The sequence below is a fragment of the Anguilla anguilla genome, chromosome 9 (assembly GCF_013347855.1).
Source record: "Anguilla anguilla isolate fAngAng1 chromosome 9, fAngAng1.pri, whole genome shotgun sequence".
In the NCBI taxonomy this organism is placed as follows: Eukaryota; Metazoa; Chordata; class Actinopteri; order Anguilliformes; family Anguillidae; genus Anguilla; species Anguilla anguilla.
This window is the reverse complement of record NC_049209.1, coordinates 48,284,864-48,312,527: the sequence shown is the minus strand read 5'-3', so window position 1 is coordinate 48,312,527 and position 27,664 is coordinate 48,284,864. Positions and strand designations below refer to the sequence as shown.

The window sequence follows — 27,664 nt, the reverse complement described above, 5'->3', positions numbered from 1 at the left end:
GAAGGGTTCGGGTCTATTTCAGCTCCGAAGTTTGTTTACTTGTTTGTGACGGTGGATTTATGATGTCTGTGATTGTCCTATAATGTGTCCATACTGCCAATTCCGCCGGAGAAAACTCGGAGTTGGTCCGCGGGCGGATGGTGTGCACCGATGGAATTCTCTACCGTTTGAAAGGAGAAGGAAAAAATCGACCGGCGGCGAAACAGGAAACGAACGGCGCGAAATGAGCGGTGGGGATTGGGGTCATCATTGCATTTTTAATGAAAATCACTTTGTTGGGCGAGAAGGATGTGAAACGCTAATCCTCGTGTCTTGTTAGAGCCGACACGCTCAACCCTGGTGCTGGGGAACGTGTGTGGGTTTCCGGTGTTAGGCAGGACTTAACACTGTATCTTATCACACAAACTAGATAATGAAAAACAAAAAATTATTTTATCCTGTGCTGGTGTAAAGAGTTAGAGTCCGAGGTGGGATTTGAACCCTTGCTCACTAGTCCAAAGATTCCACAGGCGAACATGTTACCTGTCAGCTAAAGGCAAAGTTGCCCTGAGCCAAGAGCAACGTTGTTATTTTTGAACTTGAGGGTTGCGTCGTCAGAGCGTCGTCACGGTAACCTGCTACGAGGCCTTCACTTTACGGCACCTTCACTGTGCTTCACTAGCAAACTAGCTGAGCTACACTACACTGGAATAACAACAAAACAAAAACTTAAATAAAAAAAAAATAAAATAAAAACTAGGCAACGACACAACTGCCATGCATTCACTGGCTTCTCGGGTCTAAAAGCAGCATTCTGTGCTGTAACTCTCCAGCACTAGAGCTGAAGACGCCTGCATCCCAGCCCCCCATTTTGCGCATTATAATAATAAGCAATGGGCCGCGTCTGTCAAAACAGGTGCAGAGATTCCGGTTTCAAAGGGCCGCGGGAAGCAGCGCGCCGCCTCTCAGACACGTTGGCGCGCGCGCTGACAGAGCGCATTAATCAGAGCTTCGCTCGCCGTATTGCCTTTTCTTCATCCTGTCAGCCAGCCCCGAGTTTAGCGCCGTTAGCATCGTTAGCTCCTGTCCGTGAGCGAGTGAGCGAGCGGGCGAGGACGCGATGCTTTTAATGGGAAGCGATACTTTTAAAATCCCGGTTCCCGTCTAGTCTCAGGAGCCGCATTGAGAGTTGAGAGCTCCTGAGAAACCGTCTTCCGACTCTACCTAAATATAACTTCGTATAAGAACTATCCTGTTTTTCTGGATTTTGGCTGGGAATGTAGAAAAAATGTAAATATTAAAGGAGCATGTTCCTACCTTATACTAATGAAAAATAGTTACAAATGAATAATGTTGGGTGTGTATCGTGCTGAAATACCTAACACAGGACTCTTAATTTCTGACTCCTTGGAAGAATTTTACTTTCAAACCAAACAGCAATAACAAAGTTAAGGAGGAGCCAAACTTAACACTACAGCCAGTGAGTTTATGCATTTTCACAGGTATAGTACGCAATGGTGTAAAGAGCTCAGCAAACAGCGCAAAGACAGAACACATTGATGGAGCTTAAACCTGCACTCAGGTAAACTCTTGTTCTTTCAGTACACACTAAAACTTTCATTTTACCCTTTACCTGTTAGTCAAAATGAAGGACAAATATTGGTTGAATCAAGTTCACACACTGGAATATAAAGACTGACTGATCACGTTATTGTAAGGTTACCCCATCGGAATATGTAGATAAAACGATCACTTTATTTAGAAAATGATTGTATGTATGACCTTCACAAGACTACAAAGGAATGATTAATTCACATAACAAACAGTCTCCTTTTGAGCTCCTTCAAGAAGGGGGGGGGGGGGGTCTCCAGCACAATGGCTATGGTTAACATGGGCTACTTCAGTAACATAAAGGAAATGCTTCTTCATATGCACTTCTGATAAGAAAACTCAGGAATACATGTAGAGGATGATTGATGATATTGATGATGATGGTGATGACGATAATGACGAAGATGATGATGATTATTATTATTACTTATTATAATTTGTGTTGTTATTGTGTTGTGTTGTTGTTGTTGATGGTGGTGGTGTTGTCATTGTTTTTGGTGCTGTTGTTGTTGGTTGTTGTTTTTCAAATGCCAGCAGTCATACCACTATGCACCCTGTTCTTCCCGAATGGCTGAAGCTAAGCACACGTGAGCTTTGTTGGAATTACCTGGAATAACTAAGTTGCTGCTGGAAGTGGTGCTGGTGGGCCAGTAGGGGGCGATCATCCCACTGGTCAAGTAATTCCCTGTGCCCCGGTGCAGTGATGGGGACGCTGTCTTTGTGATGAGATGGTAAACCGAGGTCCTGACTCACCGCGGTCATTAAAGACCCCGTGACACCGACTGCAAAGAGTAGGCAGTTCCCTGGTGCCCTGGCTCAGTTCCCAACCTGGGCTCATTCCAATCGCTTATTTCATCCGTCCTTGTCTCCTCGGCCCTCACCTGACCCGGAGAATCGATCGAGGTCCGTCATCTTCAAGGACATTACAACCTGTTAAATGCTCTCTGAAGGAGCTTGAAGAAAGGAGCTAGGAGGCTCCCGGAGGATACTCGAGCAAGGAAACACAAGGGTATCCTCTGAGGAGGATTATTTTCAGAATGTGTGACGTATAAATTATTATTAAACAAATCAGTATTATTATTATAATTATTATCGTTACTATTGTCGTTGTTTAATGTCCATTATGTGCACATTAAAATGGGCTTCCCATGGTGTTGGACCAGTCTCAATCATGCTCATCAACGCAAAGTTTAGATATTGTATTCTATCAGGATCGGAAAAAGGTAATTTAACGTCAAGTAGTATAACCACATTGGAACTAATCTTTGAAGAAAATAAAGAATAAAAGTATGAAGAGGTACTGTACATTGTCACTTCAATAATAGTAGAATGCAAATGAATTAAATCTGGCATCTATAGATCACTTGCTGTGAAGACAAATTCATCGCTATGGGAACTGCCAAGCTCTCAGCGATCTCCTCGTCTGTCAACGATAAAACAGAAAAACAAACAACAGGCACCGGGAGATGGAAAGCAAGTCAGACTGACACACTCGATATTGTTTACTCCGCTTGTGTCTCGTAGCGTTTTACATCACTCACGGTGCAGAGGGCAAGACAATATAGGTGATAATATTTCAATATTTTTCCTCTCTGAAGCTTGCTAAAAATACTACAGCTGTCACCGTGATAATGCCGCCAAACACGTTGAAATAAATGAATGTTATTTTTCCTGAATGTTAAGCAATGTCGGTCTGCTACTCACTTTCCTCTCAATTTACTTGCCGTCTGGTTTTCTCTCAACAAGTATTGGACGAGACTAGCAAACTCTTCACTGTGTAAATTCATATTTTAAAAAATTCTGACACCGCCAAGAGAGCTGGTGGATATCCCATCTTCTTTTCACCACATCTTTTTAGTTACCCGGCATCTAAAAGGTACCATTTTGTTGTCAAAATATCTGACTCCAAAGAGTATAGTAAAAAAAAAAAAATGACCGAGTTGTTTTCTCACCTTTAAAGCATTCAGACAGCTGAAAAAAATAATAAAATGTACCAGATAGCCAAGGGTTCTGCACAAAACACCAAGACTGAAAAGAGCATTTATCCACTAAGAAAACTTTCCACGACCGCGCACAAAACATCCAGGGCTGTCACTCTGCACACCCTGCCATTAATATTCATTAAAACATCATTAATATTCATTGAAATGTTGTCTGTGGCAGATGCAGAAAGCATCTTGATGACGAATGTCTCATGGCAACATCACAGAAATATGCAAGTAACGTTATATATTTATTTTTAATAATAGCCTTGTAGCTAGAAAATCTTATTATATAAATCATATTATACAGGTATGGCAAAGGGGGGGGGGGTACATTTAAAAAATCCAATAACCTGTGAAAACATGAATTTAAACCAACTATGGTTCACAATGAAAGGTGCTGGACTCTACACAATAAATAAATAAATAACACACATACAAGGTGTGGATAATTAATTTTTTTTCAATTTTAATTTCCCTAATTAAATTCATTTATTTACTTTGATATCCCCAACACTGTCTTCATGGTGTAAAAAATACCCAGGGTGCCAGCTGCACCATGTTAGTTCATGACCAGGGCTGAGCCAAGAAAGGTAATTTCTGGCACCTGGAGCAGCTCCACAGGCCACTGGTCTAGCTCCAAAGGGGAGTGGCCTAGCTCCAAACGGCAGAGTTTAGTGTAACCCTAACCCTCCTCTTTGGAGCTAGGCCACAACCCTTTGGAACCAGGCCCCTCCCATTCAGAACAGCTCCAGGCGGCCAGAAATACATACTCGGCTGAGCCTGTTACTCAGGAATAATAACCGAAGTTAACGGAGCTGTGAAGTATTTCTCCCGCAGTGGCCAACAGTGGCTCAAGGTCTCATTTGACTACGTTACCCATGAGCATTACAGCTATGTTTGTGAATGCGGCGGCCTTAATGGCTGCACATTACCGCTTTCCCGCGGCTGCTCAATAGGGTTTATTACGAGCTGGTCACGGCCCAGGATTGATCGCCACCCTTTAATTAAGCGACCGGCCGCCTCGGAAATCCCTCCCCGCCGCTGCAGCCCAGCCCCGTAAGTCACGGGACCGTTCGCGGCCATTTTCTGAACCTTCCCCGTTCCCTCGGCGACGCAACGGGCCCCGCGTCGTTTGTTCTCCCGAATAACCGAACCCCGACCTCCTCGCTCTCGCGCTGACGCGGCGGCCTGAATTCTTTTCGGGGCGGGAGCGGCTGCGTAATGAAACCTGCGTCGTGTTTGTTTTGTTCCAACGGCGCCGTGTCGAGCCCCTGCGTTTGATCTGCTCCCACAGTAATGTACCGAGACCCTGAATTGCCTGCTGTTTCCACGGTAATCTACGGGAACGCTGAGCCGTGTTCCGTTTCCGCGGTAATGTCCCGGTCCCTCGCATTTGCTCCGTTCTCCCAAGCGCTGCTCCCGACGCTTCCTCCCGTTGACGCGGTAACGGGCTGAACCCTGTCTCTATTCGCCGCCATTCCCAAAGTGGATAACACAAAGCCATTTAGCACTTGGAAGGAAACAAGGAGGGTGAGATAATGCAATTTCCTTTCAGGGAAGAAAAAAAAAAAAAAAGAAAAGAAAGAAAAGGGAAAAAAAAAAAAAAACAGAGGGAAAGGCACACGAGGGAAAAGTGACCTGTCTCACACAACAATGCGTCTGGAGTCCGGTCCCGCATCATCTCCAGATTACAGTCCTCGCGAGAATCAGCCCCGGCTTAATTAAGGGGATTAATCGCATTCATAACGGGTTCCATTCACCGCGCTACATCACGGCGGGGGGGGGGGGGGGGGGACCTCGACGATTTCCCCCGCCCCCCCTCGAGCGGATTAGCGGAGCGGGGAATCCGACGTTCCGAAGGACGCGCGCCGGGAAATAAGCGCGTCTTAGCGATAAACCGCGCGTGACGCGTTTCAGCCAATCGGAGGCCGAGGCTGGGGAGAAAGGGGGCGTCTAGTAGGCGGGACCGCGAATCAGCGTCGGGCTACCTTGGCGATGAGAGAAAACGGAGGGGCGATCCTGCCAGTCAGCACCTGTCTCAGCTCATCTTCCCTCTCCAGTCAGGAGATGAGTTAATTAAGCCGCGCTTACATTTAATGGAAATGCAACGGTCCCTTAGATAAGGCGCCGTTTGTTTCACGTCTCTGGCTGGCTAGACCCCAGGGGGCGCATTTTTCTATACACTGCCTTTGCGGAGTACGTAAAACAGAAAAATAAATAAATAAATAAACAGGATTCACGCAGGTTCTCTCTTCTTCAGGTGAGCTGGATTATTTGCGGTGTTAATTGTTAAGGCCCAGAAGAATAAGGCCTAACGAGGTTATGCGTGGCCAACTACGAATACGTAATATCAAACTGCTTACGGGGCCGGGGGGGCAGATCAATGGTAATCTCGTCAGGAAACAGACTGAATATATCGCGCTCGCTGCCAACTGTCTTGGAACCACTGTACTTACGAAGGCCCTTCTGATGGCCCCGTCCTGTGAATTGCATTGTATTGTATTGCAATTGTGCATTGCGATGTATGGATTTCAGCGAACGCCCATCTTCGCCTTGGAAAGCGTCGATACGAAATAAACGGAGACTTGCGTTCAGTTATAATTGATTGACGGGGAACAAGGAACTAAAGAGCTGCCAGTGTTTCCAGGGGCTGAGTCCCTGGCAAGGAGTGGAAACACCAAGAGTCTCACGAGCGTTCGCGAGGTTGGCCAGTCTGCTGGGGAGTACGGCATAAAAAAAAGAAAAGAAAAGAAAAGAAAAGAAAGGCTATGATGTGGCATGGATGGCTGCCCCGCGAAGCAAGGTGTTAAGATCCGGGAAAAGAAATATGCCACAACGAGAGACAGACATGGTCCGGTGGGTCAAAAAAGAGAATCCCTCGGTCTTTGTCAGGTTACACCTGTTTGCGTTTGATTTCTCTCAGCTCCTCCCCTCTGAATTCTTTCCCACCTGCTTTGCTGCTGTCAAACAATGGGGGTTTTGGGGAGCGGGGGGGGCAGAGAGGTTTGCATTGCATTTCTTATTTCCAGTTTGGTTTCTCTTTCACCCCGTCAAACCGATTTTTTCCCCTTCGTCCTCATTCAACCGAATGTTAAACAAGCTTTGTTCGCAGCGAGCTCTGCTTCAGGTTTTTTTCCCGATCTGTTCATTGTTTGGCTTACGTAAGGGGTGTAATTTAGATTTACTCAGACCGGTTTCCTCAAACCGAGCTGACAGAAGAGCATTTGCATTTAATCCAAGACGTTCAACTAAAAGCGTAAATTAGCATGAATTAAAACCTCACTTTCACTTTGACATATAACGTGAGCTCTGGAACGAGCTGCCTTATGTTTTATGGAAGAGGTTTTCATTCTGTGACTTTATTCTCTTCAGATGATTTATAAAGTATTCAAATGACATCAGTTCATTTAATTTTTCAATACTAGTGACCGCTGCTAATTCCCCATGCTATTTCCTGACCTAGAATGATTATCCCTTCCTGGAAAGTAGGAATATTTCAATCAAAACTTGATGACAGTTTGATATGATTTAATACTCTGTGACAAACTCAGCTAAAGGCTGTAGAGTGATGCATCTTTTTTTGTGGAAGGGTTATTTAAGGTCAATGCAAACAGAAGCGTAACTGTAAACATCACCATTTTTCACCCTGTTTTTTTGGAGTAACCACTGGATTTTTTTTTGACGTGCTTTAATATCAAATGAAATCAAGTTGTATCTAAAATATTGCATTGCTGGGAAACTATTTGAAACTACACAGTTTGCCTTCCGGTCTTAATACTGATTAGGACATAAAAACGTTTCTTTAAAGATTGGCAACCATCTTGGGCTCATTACTTCATTCCTTTTGTATTCATTGTATATAGTTTTATGCATTAATGTTTTCTCCCCGTAAGGAATGTGATTCACATAAGGATATTTAACATTTGAATTGTATATCATGCATATACTTTTTTCTAATATATATGGCCTTTCTTATGTGTTCGTTTCCTGTTGTCTGTCCTGCATGTCAGTGTTGAGTATTCTCCGCCTTGGATCATGAGGATCATGAGGAACAGGTGGTCTGTTACACATACGTCTATGCATATGGTGGCACTTGGTCTGTTTAGACCTGATGAAGACCCACTGGGATCGAAACGCTGTCTTTAATAAAGGTATGCACAGAGCAGTGCAGGCTTGCCTCCTTTCATTAATGGACTTCTCAGCCCAGCACCTTCTTAACAGCATGCTCCAATGACTCACTGTCTCCTGTTTGGTGACAGTACCTCACGGACGGACAGTCAATACTATGACGTAACCTGTGAATTACAGACCACAAAATACTGTTTTGGCCATCTGTTGAATGCTTATCCCCTCTTTTGGAATAATCTAGAAAAAAAAAAACTTTTTTCCTCTATATTGATGAGAGTGTATCTCACTCATCACCCTGTCCATAGCTAGACTTTTAAAACGTAACGAGAAGTAGGAGCCATGCTTTAAGCACTGTTATTTTCCCCTAGAACAAGGGCATTAGCCGAGACTGAATGAAGTACTCCGTGACCTTTTCCCTTTTAAAGGGCAGCTGGACCGCCTGGGCTATTTACGTGGCTGTTTATTTGCCCCATAATGGATGCCGCGTTTGATTATTAAATAAAGACAGGGATGGAGAGGCATGTCTGAGAGAGAGAAATAAAATAAAAGGATGCTGTGTCAGAGAGGCTATTGATCATTGCACCGAGGGCGTACTGTAGAAAAATGAAAGGAGAGAGAGAGAGAGAGGAAAAACGATGGCCAAGGTCCGTCGAACAAAAACAGGCTCTTTGGGTTTTCAAGAGTGCTTCGACTTCCCTTCCCTCAGTCTTTTGTTTCTCTGCCGGCCAAAGCAAGCAATGGCCGCTGGAGCTACGGAGGGCTAAATCAGAAGCACTACATTAATAAAAATTAAAAAAAAGCACTGTTGTGCATATCCAGGTGGATTGCTCTTATGATACAAGTCATTCAACGAGGTCCATCTGGGAAATTCTTTCAAAAGCGAAGAAAAAAAAAAACAGGCGAGTGCTTCTTTGGCGCTAGAGACGTCTCCTTAGCTGAAGACGCCTGCGGGAAACTAATAGCGAGAACGAAGACGGCGGCGGGACGGATGGGCCTGGAATGCGTGTTTGGGATGTCAGGGGGGGGTACGTTATCAAAATACGGTCTGTTTCAGAGGCTCTGCCTTTCCCCCGCGCTCCTTGGCGAGTTAAATCCCGCGGGCGGCAGAGATTGGAAAGAGAGAGAGAGAGAGAGAGGGGCATAACTCTTGTGCTTTCTCCGTGTCAGGCTAAACGTTTCTTCAGGGACGTTTTTTTTTTTCTTCCGCAGTCGGATGGGGCCACAGAGGAAGGTGTCACAAATTACGCCCTTTCTGAAGGCCTTCTTTCCGTTTATATACCGCGTCGCGATGAGTGAAGACTGTGCCATCCCTGAGTGCGACCTCTCGCGGAAACATCGGCAGACATTTTCTTTTTTTTTTCTTTTTTTTGAAGAAGGACTCAAAATATCAGACAAGGAGGGATCAATGGAGGATTGGTCTGCTGGGATGCCATGTCAGAAGGTCCGAAGTCCTAGCTCATAATAAATGTTGAGAATATCGAAATGTTAGACAAAGAATAATCTTTGCAGCTTGTCTCTAAGGCCCTTTAAATCAGAGGGGTGACCTTTCAGAAGCAAAGCCCGCCAACCGCCCCCCTCCAAATACACCTCTAGGCTACTGACCAAACCTGTACAGTGCAACCCAGAAGTCCACTGTTTCACTGAAGGGAATTTGATTGGATATAATTAGTCTATGGGGCCGTCTCTTTGTACCCAGTTTCAGTGCACTCCATGTTTAATTCAGAAGCTCGGGCACCAGCAGGAGGACCACTGTTACCCAGGTGCTCTCAAATGGAGTTCAGAGTTCAAATGTCACTCCACGGGGTCAAGTTTGTCCTAATTCAGCTACTTTGAAAAAAAAGAGGGGGGGGGAATTGAGGTTGCTTTAATGATGGTCCCTTATTCAACTCCAGTTTTGTACACTGTAAAAACTGCACCCAGTCTGATCCCTGCCCACTCAAACTCAGACCACAGAAATACTTGAAAGTGCCATATTTTATTTTATTTCCTTAATCACTAAACTGTTTTCACAGATGTCTGCATTCACTGAAAAGGAAAACAAGGTCAACCTATTACTGAAACGGCACAGTCTTGTGTTATATTGCCTCCCAGATTGATTTTTACCTTTGTGTACTGCGTTTTCAAAGAATCTCAAGGACATACAGGGGAAAAAAAAGTTTTCACAAGAAGTACTTTCGAAGGGAGGTGGGGGGTGGAGGTGGGGCTTTGAGGAAAGCAGCAACCGAAACCTGTAGAATTTAAAACAAAAGCTTTTAAATTTACAAGAATAAATTTACTGTATAAACAGGCATTGGGCAAAAGCACAGAACAATTTACAGTAAGCGAAGCAGTGGTCGCCACGCAGTTGTGGCTATTATATAGCATCCCAGCATGCACTGGGTCACATAAGAAAATTTTGGGCAGTCCTGTCTGTACCCATAATCACATATTATTATCATATTGCTAACCAGATTATCGACTCCATGTTCCTAATACTCTGCCTTCCTTTGGAAACGACAGTACCTTTTCAATGACCACAGCTGAAACCACTGTTACTAACCAACCTCCTGCTATAAAAGGAAGGAATGCAAGAGTTGACCATTTTGTTACTCTAAAGCAAGATCTGTGTTATAATTATGGCTGGCATGGTTACAAAAGGTGACAATTTTGGGTGGGGGTGGAGGGGTTATTTATTTGTTTGTTTCTTGGCTTACTTTCTGTTTTGGTGCCTATTTAGTGACTAAGAACTTGCGCGTTTCGTGCGAAGCAGTGTCAAAGGTCAAAGTTGATGACAGGACGGAGCTTCGGGGGAAAGACACATTCAGTTTAAAGAACAGCAGGGGGCAGAAGAGCACACTCTTGCATTGTGATGTCACAATCAGCCTCTATAGCTCATATTCAGCCTGGGGTGGGAGCACCCAGCTTCCTGAAAGGCTGTACTGGTCTGACACCCTATTAGTGAATTTATTTATTCATTTGCATGACATTTGCATGAATTTACATTGGCGTTTCCGTTTTTCATTCACTGCTCTTGTGCAGATTACCAGGCACCAGCAGCAGACTTATTATGACATCATGCATAAATTCACTTCATTACTTTGCTGGCAAAGCTGTTCATTGGCCCATTTTCAACCTCTCGGGGCTAACACAGTTAGCTCGATTATTTGTGTTCCCCTTCAAACAGCCAAGGAAAAATAAAATCAAACGGCACCCCCTACTTATTGATAATTGTTTATCATTGTAAAAGAATCTGACATCACCTGTCTCGCGTACCCTGTACAGATCAGCCGACCTCACTCTGTGAGCGATGGAGGGGATAATGTAAGGATTTCTCCGGCAAAATACAGCGCTTTCCCCCGAAGGGTGCAAATCGATGTTGATAATCAGCATTCCCTGGGTTGCCCGGAGGCTATTTTGACGCGGCTGCCTTTGCATCGTGGCAGGATTGATCCAGTCCACATCTAAGGGATGGGAAGAATGTACTGAGGAGAGACTGATTAGCCATGATCTTGGAATAAAATTGTTCGTCTGAATAAAGCATGCGACAAGAGTGCATATCTCTCAATACATATCCATCTCATTTGTGATGCTCAGGAATCTCTCAGGTGTAATACCAACATTGTTTATTTATTTATTTTCTGCTGGACAGGAATACCTAAATGTGAAGTTGTTTATGTCATCACACTAATTACAAATGCAAAGGAAAATGCAGCTAGTTCCTACTTATTGCAACACAAGGCACTCAGAGCTAGTGTAGAACAGTTTTAGGGCCTAATACTGTTTTGCATTATCTTGGCGTTAAGACAGGAAGGCTTTTTGGTTTTGGTTTTATGAGCACGGTACTGAAAAAAAAAAAAGTCCATTTGCACCTGTTTTATTTACATCCACCGCAACACCTGTCCGAAAGTGGAATTTACAGGCACGAAACAATATTCCGGAACATTCATTCGGGGGGTCAAGTAATTGCAATGGGGGGTGGGTGCATTACGCTACTGCGTCAGCAGCAGAGAACGGCGTCGTTCTTTTCCATTAGCGTCGACGCCACGCGAAACCCCCTTTCGCCGGTCTGAGCACGCCAGTTCTGAATGGAACCCCGCGTTCGCTGCGTTTCGGCTCGCGATAAAGAGCGCAGGTTCTCGGGAGACGAAACGAACGGGAACGAGGGCGAGGCATTATTTATACGGCTAATCCGCCGCCCCGCGCTCCTCCAGAAAACAAATAACGGGGCGAAGTGCGCGATTACTGACGCTCCTCGCGAACGGTGAGCCGCGGGAGCCTAAATCAGCGGAAACCAGGCGGGCCGCTCGTTTCCCGCGAAATTAAAGTCTGCGTGAAAAATCGTCGATCGCCGCGGTCGCGTTCGCGGAGGTTCGGCCGGAACGAGAGCTCTCGGAGACTCGTTTCGTTTCCTCCCTCCCGCCCTCCCTCTCTCCGCCTCCTCCTCCTCCTCCCGTCCGGATCATTACTTTCACTTTTTTATTAGAGGAGATCAATAAAGACCGAGCAGCCGTTCTGCGTGAGGACCCCGCTTCCTCAAGCCCTGTACTCATTCTCTCCCTCTTTCATTTCGCCTCGCTGGCGAAGACGGGGAAAGGAGAGAAGAAAAAAAAAAAAGGCAGCGAATGCCACAAGAAAAGTAATAATCATTCATCCTTCCTGTTCAATAAAACTGGAAAAGAAATCAAGGGCAATTAAAGTTTTATAGAGATAAACTGTCCTAATGACAATTGTGCTGGTTTTCCGGAAATTAATTCTAACCGCAAGGCTAGGCACAGCCACAGCTCGGTCTGGGCCGTGTTGTGAAACAGAATGTCTTGTCTGTTTAAATTATTCATTCTATAGTGTACTCTTCTGGAAGGGTGACAAAGCAGTATTGATACCTCTGCTTCACCAACCTGGATTGAAATTAATATTTTGCAGTGAAATTTGACGGTTTTGAAAGATGAAATGATATTTTATAGTCAGCGCTTACAATCAATTGAATCAACGGATATATAGGCACTGCTCATTCTTGTATTATGCCAAAATAAGAAACCTCTGCCAAGTGGAAGAAACATAAACATTTTAAACATAAATGGTTTTTGATGATAGGCTTGTGTAACACTACTGTATGTTAGAAACATGTATCCTTATGTACGCTATGAGTGCACATGAGAACAAGCATGCATACAATGTGCAAATACAGGGGAATGTGTAATGTTTGTTCTATACAAGGAGACGCGTACATAAATAAATGGGTGTTGGATGTTCAAAGGCATTGCACATTGGGTGTGTGAAGCTGAGTTGTCATAAAGAGCGTACGCCTCACGTGTGCATTGTGGGTGTGGCCATGACTTACCCAGGATGGTCACACGGTCCTGTGTGTGCGTTGTGTGTGTGTGTGTGTGCGTTGTGTGTGTAAGTGTGCGTGTGTGTGTGCGTTGTGGGTGTGGCCGTGACTTACCCAGGACGGTCACGCGGGCGGGTCGCGACCTGATGGCGGCTTGGATGGCCTGGCACTCGAAGAGGGCGTCGTCCGTCAGGTCCACGCGCCCGATCCGAAGGTGGTACTCGCCCTCGGCGTGGTCCCCAACCACAGAGTACCGCGGGTACCCTGGAAGCACAGAGAACCCGTCAAAACGGGCTCCATCGCCCCAGTGTCGTCCAGTTCAACCAGCGCCCCCCGTTGGCAGGTGGAACCACCAGGGATTTTGGAAACATCTCACAATAGCCTCCCTCCCGTCCCCCAAGTGTATCCTAGGTTATATTTTTTTAAGGTCCCTAGTAAGTCAGGGCCCTCAGAATCATCTTAAGCCCCCCAAACCCCCCGATCATGGGATTAACTTGACAATGCTGCCACACAGATTACATTCACAATATAGACGCAGCTCAGAAAGACTCTCCCTCTGGCAAGGCTGTCCACCTGCAGAGGTTTCTTGTTGGAGAAAAGGGGTGTACAGGGAGAAAATAAAGCTTCTCAACTGCGTGATAAGACCGTGCGGGAACACAGGGAAGGGACTGTGTATACTTACAAATATACCAGCTAGCTTACATTACATTACAGGCATTTAGCAGGTGCTCTTATCCAGAGCGATTTACACAACTTTTACATAGTATTTACATTGCCTCCATTTATACAGCCGGATATACACTGGTTAAGTACCTTGCTCAAAGGTACAACGGCAGTGTCCTACCAGGGAATCAAACCAGTGACCTTTAGGTTACAAGACCAGTTTCTTATCCATTATACTATACTGCCGCTTACAGATACTCGTTGATTTTAACACAAACAGAAGACAGGTGAAATGCATTAAGATTGAGATTAACTGGCAAACGCTTGCAGATGCTTGTGTAGATGTACCCATAGCGATCTATCGTTCCTTCTGTCTTTATGGGGAGTAATTCATTGTTATCAGCGTGTATGTACGAACTAACTCCGATAAAGCCATATCTACTGGCATACTGTGTACGGTTTCTCTTCCGATATTTGACTTCAGAGATTCCCGGCAAAAATATGTAACCTGTAGTATATCTGTCAATGTAGCTACACTGGATGTTTCTCTACCAGTCCCAGGAATCATTATCATTATCATTGTCATCGTCATCACACAACATTATCCCTGCTTCTCTTACGTTTGATTACATGATCTTGGCTGTTAAGAAGCCTTGCTGCTACACTGGCTATTGAACCACACCCACATTTTCACAAAAGTAAAATGGATTACCAGATCCTTCCAATCCAAGTAATTCTAGTTCTGCTCCCAGAATGCCAAGGCACTGATAAAACAACACACACACACAAGAATTTTCTTTCTTTTTTGCTCCGGGTAGATTTTCTTTTCTTTTTCTTTTTTTTTTGAGACAAAATAATAAAGGAGATGATTTGAAGCAGTAAACACTGCCAACGGACAGGAAAGATTGAGAAATGGGCGCAGAATGGGTGGGAGATTTATGGTTTAATAACACGAAAGGAAAAGAGTTTTCAGAAGACCTGACTGTTTTACTGCCCTGGAAAGAAAGGAGTAAGAAACGAAAAAAAAAACCTCTGCTGACTCTCACACACTTCAGATTAACTGTTAACACCATTTGCATTTGGAGCATGCTCTAAAGGAGTAGCGTTTCTCACAACTACAATGACAACCTGTGATTGTTGAGCTTTAAGGAGTATTTCACAAAGGCTTAACATGAACAGCTTTGATCTAACAGCATTTATAAGGCTGAACCTTTCCTAATTATGGTATTAAACATGTTCTAATTCAAAGACAGCACCGGTCATTTTGTTAATCCCAGTGAATCAGCTATATATATATATATATATAACACCATTTCTGCCAAAGACCTGTCCTAATTATTCTACACTGACGAAAGGCAGGCAGATTGATCAGCAGTTTTTATCCATTTCATTATCCATTTTTTTGAATTACCGTTGATAAATACTCTGGTTTGCATACTAACATCAGCATTACACCCATGACAGATCACACTTTTTTGTTGTCAGCTTTTTCACATCTCTGTCACATCATTCGGGGAAAATATTAGGATGTCTGGGGCACTATCTATCAAAATTAGCCTTGTGATCATTTAGAGAGGCACAATAGCCATTGGAAACCATTGAACCTCATTATGAGTCTGCTGGGCCACAAAACTTCAATTACTGTCTCTTACTTCATTAGGCCTCATTCGATTTTAATACAATGTGGCGTGAAGTGGCCATGGTCTGGCCGCTGAAGGGAGAACTACAGCCAAAAACTGCATTTCCCATCATTATCTGAGATACTTTTAATATGGAGGTAAGAGATGGAGACAGACTATAAACAAGGAACAACACAAGCAGAGACGCGAGCGGCGGCAGGATGTTTAACGCAAGACTGGGCGCATAGGGAAAGCCAGTCAAAGATAAAATACAGTTTATAAGACTAAAAGAAATAAAATCATGAATAAATTTAAAATAAAACAAAGCAATTATTTCCCTAAAACTTTCAGTTGAGTCGCATTTCCAATGTATGGATTGTTTTGTGGGTAAGAAGTGGTATGAAGACTAACATAGTTTGGGAACATTGTATGATGGGGCCAGGCTTTAGTTTAACAGAGAGGCCAGATCAAACTTAACTGTGTGCAATAAATAACCTTAATGGCCATTGATTCAGTATAAAATACTGCCGTTTGTTTTGTTGCCAAGGTATCAGCACCTCGGCCCAATCATCTGTTAGCATTGAGCCGCAATGAGGAATGAGCGCGTTCCCTAATTCCAGGCTGATCTCGTCTCTCGTTAGCACGTTAGCCAGCGGTATGCATTAATGCTGTCCTCAGCTGCTCTGACTCAGCGGTTGTAATGCGGAACGAGTCGGCGTCGCCCAGCGGATCAGTGCAGGCCAATGAGCGGAAGAGGATTAATCTGAGAGAGCCCGAAGTAATTCTGTGGGGTTTTTTTTCCCCCCCCGCTTCTTCGAGACCCAGAAAATAACATCATCCGTCGCAAATGAGAAAATGCCCATAATGCACGATCGCTTGCACCCGTGTGACTCCTTGAGATGCAAACTCCATTGCAAGCCTTGGGAACATATTGCAGCAAAAAATCCCCTTTAAAAAATAAATAAATAAATGAAATATATATGTATGTATACATAAACAGTCATGGGTCGCTCGGCATAGCATTTTGAAAATGATACTGCAGTAATATGACTAAAGTATATGTTATGTTTCACTATTTGTTTACTTAATTATGTACATTTTAAGTTCTTAAATGCTCACTTTCTTAATACAACACATTTCTTTTGATAATTCAGGAATCCCTCTAAAAAAACGTGACACAAGCCATCTGTTCTCTAAGTGAAAAACATTCAATTATGGCAGTGAATTACTGTACTGTGCAATGGCTTTGTTAAAGGTAACGGATCCATCAGTGTCTGCAGGGGATTATTCTCTATAGTGGGTCAATAGAGCCTGAATGACTGTTTATGAGAGGGTGGAACGGTGCCATATTTCAGCGTAATGGGTGGGTAGCATCTTGCCAGCACCTTACTGGAAGGAGACAAGAAGCGCGTGGCTTAGACAAGGGGGTTTCATCCTTTACTGATCCAGGGACCCCCATCTGGGCACAAAAGGCTTCCAGAGGACCCCCAACAAAATTTGTATTTTAAATAAGGTTTTATAGTCTGAAATATTTTCCTAAATCTATATATAGTCATATAGTCATTGCACATCACGTCTGGCAAGGGACACCAGTATCATCAAGGACTCCCCAGGGGTTGGAGGAAACCTTGGAACTACGAAACTGGGGACCACAGCTGTACTCTCTGGGGAAGGGTAATGAACTGTCCTATGACTCAGGTCCTGTAGCACCCAAATCAGAACAAAGGGGAGTCAAAACTGGAGACTCAACCTATCAGCTTGTTGTCTAGCCGCGGTTTATGCACGCTGCTTTCGGCTGTTAAATGCCAAGGTTTTGGGAACAACTGCGAAAAAGCGGAGGGAGCGAGCGGCCAATGGGCTCTCGTTCTGGCCATACCCATTCATCTGATCGCTCATTGGTGAAGCATGTGAAGATAGCTCTTTCATTGTGGACAGTGCTCCATGTCCAGCAGCCAATGAGAAAAAAAAAAAAAAAAAAAGAATCTCTTTTTGAATGCAGAACAATCGCTTGCGCACTTTCCCGCGAAATGTCGCTTTAGTCCATTACTGCAGCTCTATCATTTTACCACCGGTGTCGGTGAACGAAAAACGGCTAGTCGCGAAGCCGTCGCCCCGGCGCATAGCCTTTTTATCTACGAGTGGCCCGTTCATAGGCCTATTTCACAAGATGGCGACCAAAACCGGATGTAGGGATACTTTGTTTCCGGTTACCGTTGCTACGGACGCAAGTCCATTTCTGACAGCGAAAAATTGAGCCTAAACAGCGACGTGTGTTCTCACAGTCCCTGATAGCTCTGCCAACGTTCACTGTCCGATGTTATCCGCATTGTCGAAGCATTGCCAGTGAACGTTAAGCGGTCTAAACTGGACAAGGGCTATAAATTCTTTTTTGAGAAGTTTATATTCGGTTATGAAGGTAAGTATAACGTTAGCTCTGGTTCACCAGAAAGCTAAATAGCTAGCTTGCTAACCACATCAAGTTAGCCGATTAAAGAGATGTTGCACTTCGACACAAATTCTTTTCTGGAGGCGACTCCATTGTGTTTTCGTAGCGTTGTCCCGGAAATGAATGAATAGGGAGCCTGACAACTGTGAGGAAAAGCGATTCTGTTAACATTGACGGTCAACAGGGGAGGCAAATGCTATGTAAGTACAATGTTAGGCTCCACAAAATTACTTATGTTATTATACCGAAGTGAAATATCTCTGAATTAAGTTTTGTACTACCGTTACTATTTTGTGACATGTTGTTTGTGCTGTACTTGTTCTAATAAAGATGTATATTGCTTGTCAGATCGCCTGTGTAATGGCTGTTTGTTTTCATCGCTGATAAAAACTACCCACACATTTTAAAATCAGCTGATATAGGGTAAACGTCCCTATTAAGCCCACCAAATCCGCTTTTCAGACATTTTTCATGTATACTGCCCCAATTTAAGTGAGAACATTATAATGTTATAATGCATGTCTAATCTCTCATTTGAAGTGTCAATAATTCATTTATACCAATTTCTAATGTTTTTATTGTTTAATTTGTCAAAATATGTCAAAAGTCTGGCATGGGCTTAATGGGTACCTAACGTACCCTTTAAGCCCATGGGTGTTCCAAATAAGCCCACTTCATGATTTGTTGATAAATAAATATATATTTAAAAAATCTTAACAATACAAACTTGTTCTATTCAAATCTGTAATCTCTTAGCTCTCAATAGCTATTTACATTTTGTCTCCATTCCTATCCTATGGCCTGTAAATGACATTTGAAATAGGCATAACCAGCCTTTTTGCTGTGTTGTCAACACAGAAAAAGTTAAATTTACAACATGTCTTCTTTGGAATGTAGCCAAAAAACTATTTACGAAATCAAAACTATAGTGGAAATTACTCTTCAATACTTCATCTTTCAATATGTGTTGTCATTTGTCTGTATCTCTATTCTATGGTGTGCTGTTGGCATTTGAAATTGGCCAAAATTTCTGGTCCAGTCAGCTGGTTGAAAGTGCAGGTGTTTTTATGAAGATTTCTGAAGACCGCCTGACTGAATGAAAAACAATTTCAAGTTCAATACTAATGTTCTAAGGATAGTAAATGAGTCAATTTCAGGATTTACAATTAAACAATAACTTTTCAAATGTTAATCACATTTAGGATAGTAGTTTGAAAACATTGTAAAAACACATTTTAAAACCATTCAGTTCATTGTGGAGTAACATTGACACATACAGTTCATTATGAGGAGACAGTCATAACATATTGAAGCTCATGTATCATTAGCCTATAACTTAAAATAAACAAGAAAGATGTCAACATTTCTGCAATTTCTACTTTCTCCTAGACTAAACGTAGGCCTATGCTCTTTGAGGTGATTGTATCGTTTTAGTAAGGCTATCATTTGCTCCATGCTCCATCTTAGTAGTGTAACATAACAGGTTATAGGGTGGTCTAAGCTTTATTTTATTTGTTTGCTTCAATCTTTAGCCCACGTTGTGGTTGTCTTTGTCTTACGCTAGTAAGTCGTTCATGGCTTTCATCTTATTTTTGTTGATTTTCAATGACCTCATTATTGCGCAAATAGAATGGTCCAGGTCCCTCTGCTTTGCAGAGGATGAACTTGTGCTTCTATCATGCATGGGCATGAACTGTAGTTTTCGTGTTTTAGTCATCTTAAACTAAAACTCATTTGAAAAGTAAAGATTACAAAATTATTGCTAATGTTAAGATAGAACACCTATAGGCCTATCCAGAATTAATTGACCTATGCAATATCACTGATATTTAAATATGGGTATTAATTATCTGAATTATGGAGCTGATTCATCAGGTGAGATCAAAATGAGGGAGGAAAATGGTTCAAAGGTCAAAAGGGAGAAAATCCCCATTGAAACACAGTGAAGTGGGCTTAATGGAAACAGGTGGGCTTAAAGGGAACATCAGTGAATTTATGGTTAAAAGACAGAATATTTGATTCTACTCACATGACATTAAAAAACAACTATATGAAATAAATCTATATATGGTGCACTAACATAATATGAAAAGTATAAATTGATCATGTAGAGAAGTAATTAGCTATACTCATTTACATCCACCTCAGACAGTGTGATTTTTTTGCTAGAGTCCCCTTTAAGCCCACCAGATAAAAATGTTAATTAAAAAATAAATAAAGAAAAACATACACATTTATTGTCTATTTAACAGTATAATAATATAAACTGCATACAAAAATATAAACTATACATGCTTATCATGCTTTATGTCATTGCAATGAACCATACTATGTAGCTACTGTATTGATGCAGCCTGTGGTCTGTTTGCTAGCGTGCTAAAACTCATATTTTGATTTCAAAAGACACAATATTTCTAATTCAGGTAATATTCTAACATATGTCTCATTCAAAACACTAATCACTTAAATTTTGATAACAAGTGACTACTTTCCAAAAACAAGAGTAGAAATATACAAAAAATGTTATTTTCTGAGGGTACCAAAATCACCTAAGTTTTTTTGCAACTTCTGGGATCAGCAGGCACATGCCACACATATGCTTCGATAACTCAATATCGATAAATGTGATTGACTTACAATAAAAAGTGTCATTTACGTAACAAGCAGCTTCATTCGAAAAAACATCACACAGCAAAAAATGATGATATAGTTTTTTTTTATTTGACTCAGAAGTTGCAAGTGGGCTTATATGGTACGTGGGCTTAATAGGGACGTTTACCCTATCTTAAGTAGGCTTGTCGCGATGTCCGTCAATACATTTTGTAATTACAATTAACAACTAAAATAAACGTGCATCTGCAGTTTCAACATTGAATATCCAAATATGTGCTTGCTAACAAGCTAGCTGGCTAAAACGTAATTTGCTAATCATAACATAACATATAGCTCGCTAACTGATTTTATGACATTCCAAGTTCCAGCGCACACCAAACTACGGAGGAAGAGGTCTGCATGCTATTTCGCCGAGGCTCTCAACCAGGCGAACGTTTCCCTGCTCCTGTTTACAACCGGCCATTCCCTGTGAAATTTGGTGCCCCTACTTGAAAGGTCCTAATACCAAGAAAATAAGGACCCCTTAATGAAGTCCGAATTATTGCCTCATTCAAATTTTAATTATTTAACGTTTTTGTTTGCTTATCCTTGATTGTACTGTCAAATTTTACTGATGCTAATGTTAAACTTGTTTTTCTCACTCAGTAGCCCATGAAGAAAAAAAAAGAAATTATTCAAAAAGTAAAAACGGCTGTCTTGTGATATGCCTGATTATAAACCGAGTTATATATATATTCGGAATTGTAATTTATATATTCAGAATTGAAGTTATATATTCGGAAATTGAATTTATATATTCGGGAATTGTACTTATATATCCAGAATTGAATTTATATATTCAGAATTGTAATTTATATATTCAGAATTAAAGTTATATATTCGGGAATTGTAATTTATATATTCAGAATTGAAGTTATATATTCGGAAATTGAATTTATATATTCGGGAATTGTACTTATATATCCAGAATTGAATTTATATATTCAGAATTGAAGTTATATATTCGGAAATTGAATTTATATATATATATCAGCTGATTTAAAAATGTGTGGGTAGTTTTTATCAGCGATGAAAACAAACAGCTCGGTAGTGAACTGAACACCATGACACAGGCGATCTGACAAGCAATATAAATCTTTATTAGAACAAGTACAGCACAAACAGCATGTAACAAAATAGTAACGGTAGTACAAAACTTAGTTCAGAGATATTTCACTTCGGTATAATAACATAAGTAATTTTGTGGAGCCTAACACTTTGTACTTACATAGCATTTGCCTCCCCTGCTCACCGTCAACGTTAACAGAATCGCTTTTCCTCACAGTTGTCAGGCTCCCTATTCATTCATTTTCGGGACAACCGAGAGGAACAGAGACGCTGTTAACGGACAGCTGATGTTGCTTCACGCTACGAAAACACAATGGAGTCGCCTCCAGAAAAGAATTTATGTTATGTCGAAGTGCAACATCTCTTTAATCGGCTAATTTGATGTGGTTAGCAAGCTAGCTATTTAGCTTTCTTGTGAACCAGAGCTAACGTTATACTTACCTTCATAACCGAATATAAACTTCTCAAAAAAGAATTTATAGCCCTTGTCCAGTTTATACCGCTTAACGTTCACTGGCAATGCTTCGACAATGCGGATAACATCGGACAGTGAACTTTGGCAGAGCTATCAGGGACTGTGAGAACACACGTCGCTGTTTAGGCTCAATTTTTTGCTGTCAGAAATGGACTTGCGTCCGTAGCAACGGTAACCAAAAACAAAGTATCCCTACATCCGGTTTTGGTCGCCATCTTGTGAAATAGGCCTATTACGGTATGGGTCGGGCGTGTCCTCGGAGCCACCACCTCTAGCCTTTCGCCGAGCAAACGCCGTCTGCCGCCGCCGCCGCGTCGTACTCCGTCGCGAGAACGAAGCGCCGCTTGTCTTCGCGCGGGGAGGTCAGACCGCGGCTCTGACCGCCCGCGGCCCGATTAACCGCCGCCGTCGCGCGGCTGGTCTCCCGTGGCCAAACCCCCCCCTCCGCTTCTGTTCAGCAGAACTCCCATTGGTCCCCAGGGCCTGGTAAAGGCCTTCTGAGGGAATTAAATGGGTTCAATAAGACATCATCGCCTTTCGAGATGGTTTTTTTTTTTTCCTTCTTCTTCTTTCAGTGCCATCTGTGACAGGACGGGAGGGAGGGGGAGGGGGAGGGGGAGGCGGGTGGGAGTAAAAGGGTCTACAACATTCAGTGTATCATGATGGGACTCGCCCGAGACTACCAGGCAGTTTTACAGGGCTTGTTTTAATTCGCACCCAAGGTCGGGCGGGTGGTCTTTTCAGACAGACGTCGCGAAGCCGAGCGCGGCAGCTGTGGCTGACAAATCAAAAAAAAAGAAAACAGAAAAGGATAAGTGGCTTTTCTCAGGCGTTCATAAGAGCAACTATTGATTTTATTGTCAGTTCTGGAAATGGATGGCGTGATAAGTCCGGGCTCTTTTTAAATCTGTTTTATTAAACAGTTTCTAGTTTAAAAGGTCTCGAAGTCTTGAATAAGAAGGTGGTAAAATAGAACTTGTCTTTCAAAAAAACTAAATAAAATCCAAAGGCGAGAGACTTTTAAAGCACGAATAGGGTGCATGGCTTCACGGGGCCTTAACGGCGGCACATTTTGATGATGAATGATGGCTGAAACCTCTGTCGAATGAACGATGTTAAGACCTCTATTGATTAAAAAGAAAATCACAGCGACAAGACTAATAACATCAATTACTTTTATTGGACGATGGTGATGTAGTGATATATTAAGCAAATAAGAAAAATGGGCGTGGCTTAGACCCTACCACCTGGGGTGTGCTTATGCAATCCCATATCTCACAAGTGGAAATGTGGATTGCAAATTCAACGTGGATGCATGCATAAGGACTATCATCATTCATCGTCCATCGATAATCTAAACAAGTGATGGACTCCCACCTTCAATTGGACTGTTTACTGATCTTCACAACAACAAACCAGGAGTAATCCACCTTTGAGCTGTTACATTTACCTGTAGAGAATGCCGTTAAATAGTGCCTAAAGTGTCTAATCATTTTGATACTGGATCTTGTTTTTTAACACCAACAACAATAAAACAACAACAAAAATAATAAAATAATAAAAACTATTATTATTATTATAAAACAAAAATACACAATAAATAATAATAATTAGTTATTAGTTACATTATTTATTTGTTTTTTTGGTGTATTTTTGTTTGCAGAGACTACACTGTACAAAGTGCAGCCGTCAGTGAGATTCTGAAAAGTGGATGATTTGCAGGGAGTCTCCAGGGTGAAATGTTTTTTTTTTTTTTTTTCCCAAAATCAAATCAGCCATTATTGTGTTGTAGCCTCGCCAAGTTTTGCATTCTATACATCCTGAGTAACAGAGAAAATGCTCTAGTAGGCGAATAAACAAAAAAGAAAAGGCTGGTCACAGACCAGAAGAAACAAGTACCCTTAAATACAGCAGGTAGAGACAGCGTGAATGCTGAGTGGATATGAAAGGAGGAGAGAAAGTGAAAGGGTGGTCTTACCGGAGAGGTCGCGGTTCACGCCCAGCGCCAGGCCGTCCTTGACCCACAGCACGATGCCATGGTAACCGGGGATGGAGCAGGGCAGGGTAACGGGTTGCCCGGCGACCACCACCAGGTCGTGCGGCTGCTGGGTGAACACGGCGCACAGCCCTGCGAGGGGGAGAGAGAGAGAGACAAGCGCACGTACCGTCAGAGCCGCCAATCGCACGGCCGCGAATCCCGCGGCGCCATCCGCTTCGTTCCGTCCCTGCCCGTGCGACACCTTTCCCTCCAGGTGCGCCCTCCCCCCAGCCCCCCAGCAGACACCCTCCGCCCCGTCTTCCCAGTGCGGTCACGTGCCCCTGTCACGGAGCCTGAGTATGGACGCCCTGCCTCTCGCCGACTGTTAGCGCCTGCGTGCGCTATAAGCTAGCGGACGCTTGTGTGGCGAGCGTGACGAGTCGCCTCGACGCCGGTCGCGCGGAGAGGGGAGCCATCGGCAGAGCGCCGCGGTCGACCGCGGACGCCATCGACGCGCGGGGCACGAGAGCATTCTCATGAAGCGCCGCGTGGAAGGCTCTTAGCAGGAGATGTTTCTTTTTTTTTTCTTCTCTTTTTTTTTATGCGCCTTTTATGTCCCTGCACACGCAACAGGGTAAAACCGCCATTCTTCTGACACAATGACCGCGCAGGACAATGGGACGAAAGAACCAGGGAAATACTTTCTTTCGAAAGACCTCTCCGCGTCGCGCTCTGTGCGCGTGTGCGGCCGTGCGCCGAGGCCTTTGAGGCGATGTTAACATCGACCGCGCGTCGCCGTAGCCATGGAACGCCGCGCACGTCCTCGATTTCGCGCAAACGAGGAGAACGAATGCGGAGAATTGAGGAGGGAAACGTTGCCGTGATTGATGGGGGGGATTTTTCTCTGGCTAATATCCTTTCTCCTGGACGGCATGCGCACTGAGAAATTCTGTTTAGGGTCTGTCACATTCGTCCTTAGCTTTGACTTACAAATGAAAGCCAGTAAAAAAAAAAAAATTTTTTAAAGTGTTTTCTTCCCTAACACAGTGTGTTAAGCCCATTTAAGTCGCTAAGCTGTGAACGTAAGGGGGGGGGGGGGACACATGTAAATATATAAAGGAATATAATAAAAAGCAACTGTAATGCACACCATGGTGGATTATGTTACTGTTACTTAATGTGTTTTCATCCTGTGAATTATAAGAGACTGCTCGCTTTAAGGCATTTCCCTAGATGCTGTGCTTTGCTTGCCCTTTGCATATTATTATTCGTTTTTTTTTTTTGAAAAAGGTAATTATTTTATTTTAATGACAAACAAGAGAGAAATCCATCTCCGTGGATATCTGTTTACCGGCTTGACTTGGAGGTGGGGAAAAACAGAGCAATGGATTACTCTATTACCCGCAGTCAAAAGTGTTTTCCTTCCATTGAAGTACTACATTAGCCGCCACATCATTCACCCACTGTTTCCAGTCTATTGAGAACTGATGGTTTGTTAAAAGGTGAACACAGAGTACGCTGACTGATTTACTGTACGCTTGTTTTCCCTAGAAATCGCATCTACCGGCCTCGTATTAATCAAAAACTCCGAAATACATTTAAGGACTGTATTTTCCTCTTAATGATTTTTTTTATTTATTTATTTTTTTTTTTAAAGCGCAAACAGTATACCGGGTTATTCGTACAAGCAGACGTGTACCCCCAGGGAGGATCCGTGGAGGGAGCGCGTTGCAGCGCGCCACGAATATATTATCGGGACGACGGCGTCGCCTGCTTCGACCCCTAAATCATGCCTTGTCAGATGGAATTAGGAGAGTAATAAAAGCAATGAGAAAAACCCGATGCAGGTCTCACGGTGTCCCCATTCCCATCGGACGCACCCCTTAAGGGCTTCTACACAGTACACGGACTCCGTGAAGACGGAGGTGAGTTCAACAGTTGAGTGACAAGTAGACCGAGTCTCAGAACATGTCGTGATGCCCTGAACAGAGAGAGACCATCCTTTTACTCGAGCCCACTGATGCAGTGGAACATGAATTTGCTGTTCTTCTTCCCTTAAAAAATAGGAACTGAACGTCATCAGTGTCGTGTCAGTCTATTTTTGGTGGTTGACCCTGTAAACACTATTGCCAAAGGCCACTGAGGCTACAAGCAGCATGTTGACCCCATTAAGCCACATGGCAGGGAACTGTTCACAGCCAGTAAGGTGTGTAGGTCACACCCAGAGGAAAGTGTGGGGGATAAAGGTTGAGGGTGAGTAACACGGTGGAGAGTGGTAGAGGTAGGGGAGCTGAGGGTGGGGGGGGGCATGGTGGAGAAGGGGAGGGGGGGAGGTTGCTGGCGATGGGGGGCATGGTGGAGAGCGGGAGGGCTGGGGGAGCTCGGGGGGGGGGTATATGGTGGAGAGGGGGAGGGGTGGGGGAGCTGAGGGGGAACTGAGGGTGGGGGAAATGGCAGAGAGCGGGAGGGGTGGGGGAACTGAGGGTGGGGGGGCATGGTGAAGATGGGGAGAGGTGGGGTAGCAGAGGGTGGGGGACGTGGCAAAATGATGCGGGGTGAGGGAGCCGCTCTTTGCACCCGGTCGCTCACACTTTCCCGCTCTGCACTCCGGCGGCCATTAATCGATGACAGCGGCTCCACGTGTCAGCCAATCGAGCGCGACACATCGCCGTGTAGAAAAAAGATACACACATTCCTCCTCACCTCTTTCCCGGAGAATGAGAGAGCTCATAGCAACAGATGAGCAAGACGTCAAGAAGGGAAAAAATAGAAACGATGAGACCTGTCTCTGTGGTTTGAAAGTGTTAAATATATATATATATATATATATAAATCTATGAGAGTGGATGGTTGTTAATTGCGTTGTGACTTGTTGAATGCAGATATGTATTCAGCTACCACTTCTAATAAGACTTTATTAACACAAGGAGAATGATGGACAAAAAAAGACAGTGATATTCTGGGATGGAAAGGTGGGTGGGGGGTAGGAGTGTAGCAGGTGAGGTGGGGGGGGTTCACACATTGACTTTAAGTAATGTATGCACTTTTGCACGCAATTCTCCAATTAGTTGAAGTTCAATTAATTGCCTGTTTTATGATTCAGTTCAGTCAATTCCAGAACTTAATTGAAATTCAATCAATGAATTGAAAATGTCCACTTGAAAATGATGAGACTTGTTCAATTAATGGAATACATTATTAATTTAATAATTAATTTTTTATTTATTTTTTTTTTTGACTCAAACAGGTGTTAACGAAAGAATGGCCACATTGAAGTAATGACTTACCTAAATAGCCGGTGCAAGGCAATTACAAATTTAATACCCAGTCGGAGAATTGCTCGGAAGACTGCTTACGTTGCTTACAGACACTAGTGTGCACTTCCCCTCCCCCCCAACACCCACCTACCCTCTACCTCCCCATCTGCCCCCCTCGACCCCCCCTTTCCGTTCCAGAATATGACTGTCTCTTCTCATCATTCTCTTGAGGAATGACAGCACTGTGTTAATAAAGTGTTATTAGAAGTGGTAGCCGAATGCATGTCTACATTCAACAAGAGTCACAATGCAATTAACAACCATCCACTCTCATAGATTTATATATATATATATTTTTTTTTTTTTTTTTTACTTTTTCTGTCAAACCTAGAGGCACGGTCTTATCGTTTCTATTTTTTCCCTTCTTGACGTCTTGCTCATCTGTTGCTATGAGCTCTCTCATTCTCCGGGAAAGAGGTGAGGAGGAATGTGTGT

General features: G+C 43.3%; 1 protein-coding gene across 1 annotated transcript in view; it reads right to left on the bottom strand.

Moving 5' to 3' along the window:
• The window catches only part of kirrel3a (kirre like nephrin family adhesion molecule 3a), an 82,315-nt gene that overhangs the window by 52,703 nt on the left and 1,948 nt on the right, over window positions 1–27,664 (bottom strand). The window contains exons 2-3 of the mRNA XM_035435066.1: window positions 23,913–24,062; window positions 13,126–13,275 (exon numbers count right to left, since the gene is read on the bottom strand). Coding sequence (XP_035290957.1) covers window positions 13,126–13,275; window positions 23,913–24,062 — 300 coding nt within the window. The remainder of the gene's footprint in view (window positions 1–13,125; window positions 13,276–23,912; window positions 24,063–27,664) is intronic.